A 9,736-nucleotide genomic window follows, 5' to 3' on the forward strand; every position below is an offset into this window, starting at 1 on the left:
CTATGTAGCCGGCTGGTCTCGAACTCACAGCAATCCTCCTGCCTCAGCCTCCAGAGTGCTGGGATTACAGATGTGTTCTATCTCGCCTGGCTCCAAATCAAACTTTTAGTGAGTAGAATTGTAGAGCAGTGATAGTTCTCTTCCCCTTCCAAACTTGAGTCATGCTCTAATCAAAGAAAGAGCCACACTGCAGCCAAGCAGCACTCAAGAGATGGAAACCTAGTGGCTGGTCCTGTCTTGGTGATTCTCAGCGAGCCCCTGGGAATTGGTCAAGGTTGACCACTCATGCAGCTTCACGTGCCTACATTTTTTTCCTCTATCCCACACGTCTGTTCACCTCTCTTTCTACCTACCTTCAAGTATTCCATCTTAATTTTTGGGAAGCTGTATAAATTTCATAGCATATCAGATCATGTACTTGTTGAACTGACTCACTTTATCCACAAAGTTTTGAACATATGGGGATTTAATTAAAGCTGTGGACTGATGATTTCAACAGATAAAAATGTGGAGGATTCAGTGCCATATTAACTTTGTAAAAGAATCAGTCTGGTTAGAAGGTCACAGACTAGACCAGTTCAAGTTGGCCCACAGACAAGGTGGTCAACAACCAAAGATACTCTAAAACATTTAGCAAAGTGTTGACTGAGCAGCAGCTGGTATTCTAGAAACTTCAAGAGAATGAAGAAATAGCTCATTGTATCTTCAATTTCTGTCACCCCTCCCCAGAAATAATTTTTAAAAAGAACTTAAAAAAAAATGTCTGCTAAACCTATGAATGTAAAATAAACACATTCCTCTTATTCCTCTTAATTACAGATTAAAAAGTAGACCTGTTCTAGCTGAACACAATCAAGATTAAATTTAGTAAAGGAAAACTTCCATTTGTCCATATTGCTGCTCCTGAGTGTTTCTCAGAAGCTGAGGAAACAGGTTCTGAGAGCAAACTTTTCCCGTGTTCCAGGGAAGAGGGAAACATGGGGCCTCTTGACCTATAAAACTCAGTATTTTGGAACATCCATAATTCTCCCAAGTCTGTGCCAGTCAAATAAAGACTCCCTTCAGCAAACCACCAGCAAGCCAAGGCTGAAGAGTAAAGCTTTCTTCCCTAAGAGTTGACAAGGACAGGACCCAAAAGCTCCCTGAAAAAAAAATCTCAACCCACGTTTGCATTACAAACTGCTGGAAAAGTCAGATGGAGGGGATGACAGGAAAAGTCATTATTTCTTCTGGGCTTCCTCTCTGTCTGGATTCTAAGGAGACGAATACAAAATTCCATCACAGATTGAAATGCTATCTAAACATTCTTGAAAATGTGGTCTTTCTCTCTGAAATAAGACCGGCTTTGCTGCAGCAACCTGTAACCCATTACCCTGTGAAGGTGGGGAATGCAACATTCCTGCAGCCTGCCTACTTCTGCGCCTGCCTCTCCAATACTGCTACTTCATGACCCAGGGGTTAAATGTAAATAACTAAAAGATATATGTCAACAGAGCACAACCCAACAAAAAGTCCTGGAGAACCACTTTATTCCCACATTCTTGGAATTTTAAACACCTGAAACTCTCTTAAGTACAGATTTCTGATGAGCCTTTCTAAATGCAGGCTGACTCAGACTAAGCAGTAATGTTATTCCAAATGGTAGTAAAGCTGCATTATTCATGCACAAATCAAGGGCTGGGGACATAGCTCAGTGGTAGAGTGCCTGTCTAGCATGGGTGAGGGCCAGATTCTAGCCCCAGCACCAGGGAAATAAAAAAATAAAAATTTCCCATGCAAGAATCCTTTAAAGCCATTTTAAAGGAACACTGACATGATAAAGGACTTTTGTTTGTTTGCAATTAATCATCTTATATACACCAAATACTCAATACAATTTGAATAAAATGTTATTGCATGTGGACTACATGCGCTGAAACACAGAAAAAAGGGCAAGATCAAGCTCTTAAAAACTACTGTAGAGCTGGGGATTTAGCTCAGTGGTTCTGTCACCTGCCTCGCAAGCGTAAGGGCCTGAGTTTGATTCCTGGTACAAAAAAAAACAAAAACAAAACTACTGTAGTTAAGAGAACAAACTGTGTTCTTCAATAGGTCAAGGGAGACTATAAAAGCCAAAGGCAAAGCACAGTAGAGGGATGTGGGAACCCACGGGCAGACAGACCACACATCTGAATGAGTGACGCTAGGATCAATTTTCTCCTCTGAAGAATGAAAGGAGTGGGCCAAATTCCAATCCCTGCTAGCACTAAAATTGATTCCTTTGGTGTTATCCAAATGAAGTAAACAGAAAAAAACCACAAAATTATTTGAACTGACCCTTAAATGGGTAAGATTTTGAAACGTAGCTACTGAAAGAGAGATGACAGAAAACATTTCAGGCACAAAGAAGTACCTAAACATAGACCCAGAAAGCACACAGCATGCTTCTAGAACACCAAGTCTTTGGCATGGACAGAACACAAGAGGAGACAAAATCAGAAATACAGACAGAAGCCTTGAATGGTGAAAAAGGATATTGGATTTCATTTGGGAAGTCAGAAGGCTCTGAAGGTTTCTGAAGAGGGAGATGATATGATCAGATATATATTAGAAAGGCTAATTAGGCAGGAGTGTTGGCAAGCTACCCTGTTCCTCTTTATTACTTGCAAGGGCCCCATTTACCTGGGGCATGGCAGCTAGAGAAGCAGAACTACATGACAAAAATGAAAGCAAAAAGGACTAAGAGTCATGCAAGAGTCCAAGTTTTAAGAACCCAATATGTCTATAATAAATAGGCTAATGGAAAAGGACCATTAAGAGGAAAAAAAAGTAATAAAAAGAGATGGATAAAATTAAAAATGTAAAAGAGCAGCCAGGGATTTAGCTCAGCGGTTTGGTGTCTTGCCTTGCAAGCGCAAGGACCTGAGTTCAATCCCCGGTACCTACAAAAAAATAAAAATGTAAACGAGGAAGCCAGACATGGTGTCACATGCCTGTAATCCCAGCACTCAGGAGGCTGAGGCAGGAGGATGCTATGAATTCAAGCCAGCCTGAGCTACATAGTGAGACCCTGTCTCAAAAAACAAACAAAAAAGGGCCAGGTGTCACCTCCTGCCTCAGAAGCACAAGCTCCCACCTTCGATCCCTGGTACCAAAAAAACCCAAAAAACAAACAAACAAACAAAACCCACACACACCAAAATAAGCAAAGTAAAAGAGAGACTCATAACACCAGAGTCATTAGAGGGAAACAAATATTAAATAAAGGTCGTAAAATTTCCACATAGATCATAGCCTTCTCTTCACCCCAAATCTAGGCAGCATAATGAACATTTTCAGAAGTTAACCATAAAATGCGCATGGTGGTGCACACCTGTAATCCCAGCACTCAGGAGGCCGAGGCAGGAGGATCACTACGAGTTCAAGACCAGCCAGGGCTACACAGTGAGTTCCAGAGCAGTCTGAACTACATAGTGAGACCCTGTCTCAAAAAACAAAAAACAAAAAACAAAAAACAGAAGTTAACCATAGTCAAAAAAGGCAGACAACAGAACTGAAGCTATCACAGTTATATACTCTTGACCTAACTGAGTTAGCATTGAAAAGGGAAGACCAGACACAATAAGAGGAAGGCTAGAAAGGCATGCTCAGTATTTCTGTTATGACAGCAATTTCTGAAATATGATGCCTAAACACAAGAAGAGAATCCAAATTTTTTTTAAAATGGCTAATAGATAACATCTGGCCTCTCAATCACTAAAGAATATCTCCTCCCCACACACTTCTTTTTCCTTTCATCCCCTCTCAACAGCTCTCCTTGATTAGATCCAAAAAGCCCTGTAAAACTCTGAAACAAACCCAGTTACCTATTCACTGGCCAGCTAGGTATGAGGAATTGTAACTATGTCAGGCAACTTTCTTCTGCAGCAACAAAATAGCAAAGCCACAACTGAAATGAGAGACAAAAGCAGTGACCTTATTTAGCCACAGACACAAAATAAAGAAGGCACAAGAAATGTGAGACACTCAGGTAAAGCACAAGGAAACTTCAGTCTGCTCACTGCAGCCTGCAGAGCCCAGCACCAGATGAGCTGTGCCCAAGTCTATGGTCCTGGTCCTAGGAACACTGAGTGAAAGCTCTCACAGGTGGTATGGGCAGGCTGGCCTGGCAGGGGGTTGGGAGGGGTGGGCAAGTCATATGTGTTTCCTGCTGTGTATGGGACACATCAATAAAGTGCTCTATAAGCAGACAGAGCAACATTTTGGCTACTTGGTAGTGAGTCTTAATGAAATTAGGGGAGTGTAGAACTGGGGATTTAGCTCAGTGAGGGCCGGGGATTTAGCTCAATGGCACTGCACCTGCCTCATAAGTGCACCTGCCTCATAAGTGCAACATCCTGAGTTCAATCCCCGGTACAGTGGTGGTGGGGTGTGGAGTGGATTAAGGGAGTGTAACGCAGAGGAGTAAGTTACTTACTTGCCTTCCGTCCTGCCCCACATTTGTCTGACCTCTTACAACAGTTCGAATATTGTCATCCAGTCTCCTAGCAAAAAAGTTAAAGGATATAAATCATTCAAATAATCTCTATTCTGGTGGACCAAAAGAAAAAAATCAATGATTTATACTCAACTTTTGTTGTTTTTTCATGAGAGGGTCTTGCTATGTAGTTCAGACTGGCCTTGAATTCACTATGTAGCCCAGGCTGACCTCAAACTTGAAATGATTCTCCTACCTCCAAAGTGATGAGACTACAGGTATGAGGTATTTATCCATCAACTTTTGCAGACTCCACCTACTCACCCAGAAAAACCAAACAAATGTGAGTGATAGAAGAATGAGGCGTTGGACTAGCCAGGCAGGATGGTACACATCTCTAACCCCAGCAGTCTGGGAGGCTGAAGCAGGAGGACGTGAGTTAGAGCGCAGCCTGGGCAACTCAGTGACTTAGTGAGATGCTGTCTCAAAATAATAATGATGATGATGATGATGATGATGAATGTCAATTTTTAATGAATAGTCAGAGTACTCCAAAACAACTGATAAAATTTTAGTACTATTCATGGAGTAAATCAGGAATGACAGCCGGACCTGGTGGCACACATCTGTAATCCCAGTCCTGAGGCAGGAGGATCACTGTGAGTCCAAGGACAGCCTGAACTACACAGCAAGATCCTGTCTCAAAAACAAAAACAAACAAATTTTAAAAACCAGAAAAGCAAACAGATAATGACAAAGTTGTAGAAACTTTAAAGGAATAAGCCTGAGAATTCCAATTACCTCTACACAATTTCTTTCTCAAGAGACAGTAAAAGGTGATATGAAATCAGTACTTACCCTTTGGGTCCCAATTTTGCAACATATATGAAACACATCTAAGGCTCCTGGATCCTCTTTTCCCTGAGGCTCAACAGGAGCCACACCATGGCACCTCAACCAGAAGAATTTCTACTGGTCAATCTCATTTTTCATGAAAGGTATGGTAGTGAGAAGGTGGAGATTACCTAGCTCACAAGTGATCATGGGATAATCAGAGAACTTCTCTGCAAACACTGGACAACTTAGTGGTCTCTACTAGAATTGTTATAGCTAAAGTCCAACAAAACAATAAAAACTAGCTGGCATGGTGGTGCAAGCCTGTAATCCCAGCATTTAGGAGGCTGAGGCAGGATTATTACCATGAGTTCAAGGCCAGCCTCAGCTACATAATGAATTCAAGGCCAGCCTGAACTATCAAGCTGAGACCCAGTGTCAAAAAACAAACAAATAAATACATATATACACACATATGAGGCTTCTTTGCACCTTTTTTTTTTTTGAGACAGATTCTCACTATGTAGTTCATGGAGCAATCCTTTTGTGAGTGCTTGGATTACAAGTGTGTGCCACCATGCCTGGCTTCTTTGCACTTCTAAGCCACCAATGAAAGAATACATTCATGGGGAAAAGGCCTTCACCAAAAGACCCAAAGGCAAAAATTCATCTCCTGGATTCAAAATGAATACTTTCAGGCCACAGATTAAGCTCCGTGGTTCTGTCACCTGCCTCCCAAGTGCAAGGTTCTGAGTTCAATCCCCAGTACCAAAAAGAAACAAAATGAATACTTTCTTTCATCCAAAATTAAAAACAACCACAAAAAACAAAACTATATCATTGGACCTAATTTAAGGAAGGTAAGAAAATCAACCTATTTCGATAATGAACTGACATTTGTTGCTGAGTGCTTTCCATATGTCAAAACTGTAAACTCAGACATGCATAAACCAGAACAAGGGTATTGGGCAGGAAGGGCACTAACAGTCATTCTGGACAATCCCATCTTGGGTCAATCACAACATTTAATCTTGGACCACAACCCAGGTCAACCTTCAGACCCACACTGTAAGCCAGTAGGAAACAAGAGATACATATATATATAAACCCAGCTGTATATCTGACCTTTGGTAATACAAAAAAGATAAATCTACTAGAGAAGGGAAATCACTAAAAAATATTGTAGTGCTTTACATCTGTTAACTCAGCACTCTGAGAGGCTGAGGCAGGAGGATCACTATGAGTTTGAGCCTAGCATGAATAACCTAGCAACTTGCAAGGGTGTCTCAAAATTTTAAAAATGTAAAAGGGGCTGAGGATACAGCTTGGTGTGAAGGTCCTGGGTTCAAACCCCAGTATCAAAAAAAGGAAAACAAATTGTTTCCTCTTACAATTAACTGTTTTGAACAAACTGTTATAACTTCCTTCCTTTTGTTTTGTTTTGTTTTTTTTTTTTTTTTTTTTTTTTTTTTTTGGTACTAGGGATTGAACTTAGGTCCTTGTGCTTGCAAGGCAGGCAGAGGCTAAATCCCCAACCCTTCCTTTTTCAGTGAACAAAGAACAATGGCCAAAGAATTAAGTTCCTTGCCACAGGGCTCATATGGAAACCCAGATAAAAGAATTATTATTTTTTTTAAATTTGAGATTTCAGTGCTCTGTGTGATTCCAAATATGATTCAAAATGATTAAATTAACAACATACTTCTCATTAACAAACATACAGTGTTACTTACCTTATTTTCAGTCTAATTTTGTTCACGACTTCATCTATATTTGCCAGAGACTAAGAAAAAAAAAAAAGTGCCACGCTGTTATTTCACCACCTAGAATTCCCCTCTCACAGGAAAAATGATGAGCTATAAAGGCTATTTACGAAATCACAATCACTTTAACCTCACAATATTATACCATTGTACAACAGGAGTTGCAACTATTGCCAAATCTTGCCCAGAACTCTTTTTCTGAAAATAAAGTTTTTTTGGAATACAGCTACACCTATTCATTTACATATTGTCTATGGCTGATTTTTAGGCTAAAATAACAAAGTTGAGAAGTTGTGACAGATACAGCATGGCTCACAAAGCCTAAAATATTTATTACCTGTACATCTGCAGAAAGTCACTCATTCACAGTACACAGGATAACGAATTCATTAAAACAAAGGAAATGGATGAACTATTTCAACACACAATCACCTGAATAAATCTTACTAACACGTTAGGGGAAAAAAAAAACAAAAACAGAACCAACGGCATATACCATATGGTACATGTAGTTTGAAAACAAGTAAAACTACATATGATCCTAATGGTATAATTGACAATGTGAAATAGGAAGAAAAGGGCTAAAGGTGTAGGGAAAGTGGGAAGGGTAGGGGAAAGGAAATAAGGGAAAAGAAAAAAATATCTAAGAAAATGAAAAGATGGAAATAAAGTATCTGTAAATAGGGAAGGGAGGAGGGGGTGAAGGAAGGGCGGGGACAAGGGGAAAAAACAAGAACCAAGACCCATCATGCAAGGGTACAAGATCCCAATGATGAATGTAACTGTACTGTATACCTAAAATGTACCAATAAACTCAATGAGAAAAAAAGAAAGAAAGAAAACAAGTAAAACTATTCTCTCATGTTAGAAGCCACTTAGTGGTTACCTTTGGAGAAGGCAGTGACTTTGAGGCAGCAAGAAAGGCCTTCTAAAAATGTCTCATTTCTTTAGCTGAGTGGTGGTTACATGGCTATGTTCATTTCATGAAAATTCACCAAGTTGTTCACTTTAGATTTGTATACCCTCTATATTGTTATACTTCAACAAATAAATTTCCTCCCCCCCCTTTGGTACCAGGGATCAAGTGCAGGACCTTGAGCTTGTAAGGCAGGCAGGTGTCACTAACCTAAATTCCCGGCCCTGATAAATTTATTTTTTTTTTGGTAGCAGGGATTGAACTCAGGTCCTTGCGCTTGTGAGGCAGGCGGCAGAACCACTGAGCTAAATCCCCAACCCTAACTTTGTAAGTGTATAGACCTATTAGAAAGAAGTATGGAAGGATAAACACTAGCAGTGGTAATATACTAGGAGCTGTTATCTATGAAATCTATATTCATAGTTTTAATCTATGAAAAAAGGGTTTTCAAATTTTCCTCCTTTTTCCTATAAGTATTTTCAATTACTTGATATTGACTATGTACTACTATGACTATAATAAAGTTTTTAAAAGGTAATGAGAAAACAAATGGGCCATTAGAGATGAGAAAAATGTGAGGAAATGGTGCCCCCTCGTGGATGGGAAAAGAACAACTTTATAACCCCATTTAACTCAAAAGTTTCCAAAATACCATTTTATAAATCATTTTTCTCTCTCTCTCCCAACAGATATTTGACCTCAGAAAGAATTAGGAGTGGTATAGGAAGTATGTTTATAAATTGTTCCCCTCTGCCTCTGGTGGCAGGAGGATGCCAGGAGCCTTCCAGGTGCAGTTATGGTAAGAGAAATAGGTCCCAAGTGTTTGAGATGTCACACCGGGCTGTTCACATCTTGTTACTATTCTGACGGATCCAACAGTTACTCGGAATTTTCAGAAATCCAAAAATAGTCTGGGGTAATGATGAATCTCAGAAAGAGAAGCAACTTTAATTGAGGAACCTAATTCAACTGGATTCAAGTGAATTCTGTTGAGCCTCTCACTTCAAAATTAGACTTGGGAGTCTGGGGATTTAGCTCAGTGGTTCCATCACCTGCCTTGAAAGTACAAGGTCCCGAGTTTGATCCCTGGTACCAAAAAAAAAAACCTAGACTGTCAAGGACCGGAGGTCTGGCCCACCTCTACCACTGCTAACTTGCTGGGAGTAAAGCTGTTCAACCTCTCTGAGTTTCTATTTCTTCATGTGCAAAAGAGGGATAACAGAACCTGCCTATCTCTGCTGGAGTCCATTCCTTTTAAAAAAGGAAACTTTCTTTGGTATTTAAAAATGTTAATTTTAGAAAGTCTGGGTAAAGGGTAGCCATGAATTCTCTGTACTATTCTCATACCTTCGCTGAAAATGAGAAATCCTATCAAATTATATAATTTATATACATATATAAAATTATATTATAATAAATGATTTTAATATTACAAATATAAAATATCTGTAAGCTGGGCACAGTGGGGCATGCTTGTAATCCTAGCACTCTGGGAGGCTGAGGCAAGAGGATCACGAGTTCAAGTGCTACCTGGGTAACTTAGTAAGACCCTGTCTCAAATTATAAAAATTATTAATAATGGGAAGGGGTATGGCTCACTGAAAAGGCCCTTGGTTCTATTCTCAGTACTGGGGAAAAAAAGTAAACTATTCAAAACAGTTAAAACTATACACCAGCAAAAATTCAGATAGTAAAAGATGATAAACTAGATATAATGGCTCATGTTTATAATTCTAGCACTTGGGAGGCTGAGGCAGGAGAATTTTG

The 9,736-nt window shown here is 39.7% G+C and overlaps 1 protein-coding gene across 4 annotated transcripts in view; it reads right to left on the reverse strand.

Annotated features, from left to right (window-relative positions):
* The window catches only part of Vps53 (VPS53 subunit of GARP complex), a 171,487-nt gene that overhangs the window by 128,992 nt on the left and 32,759 nt on the right, over positions 1-9,736 (reverse strand). For 3 of the 4 annotated variants that reach the window (XM_033762863.1, XM_033762861.1, XM_010642173.3), the window contains 2 exons: positions 7,024-7,073; positions 4,457-4,523 (listed from right to left, as the gene is read on the reverse strand). In XM_033762863.1, coding sequence (XP_033618754.1) covers positions 4,457-4,523; positions 7,024-7,073 — 117 coding nt within the window. Of the gene's footprint in view, positions 1-3,845; positions 3,913-4,456; positions 4,524-7,023; positions 7,074-9,736 lie in introns of those variants that run through there. The other variant, XM_033762862.1, reaches the window with a different exon arrangement.

Source organism: Fukomys damarensis, unplaced genomic scaffold, assembly GCF_012274545.1.
Source record: "Fukomys damarensis isolate Sample0158 unplaced genomic scaffold, DMR_v1.0_HiC HiC_scaffold_13, whole genome shotgun sequence".
Classification (NCBI taxonomy): Eukaryota; Metazoa; Chordata; class Mammalia; order Rodentia; family Bathyergidae; genus Fukomys; species Fukomys damarensis.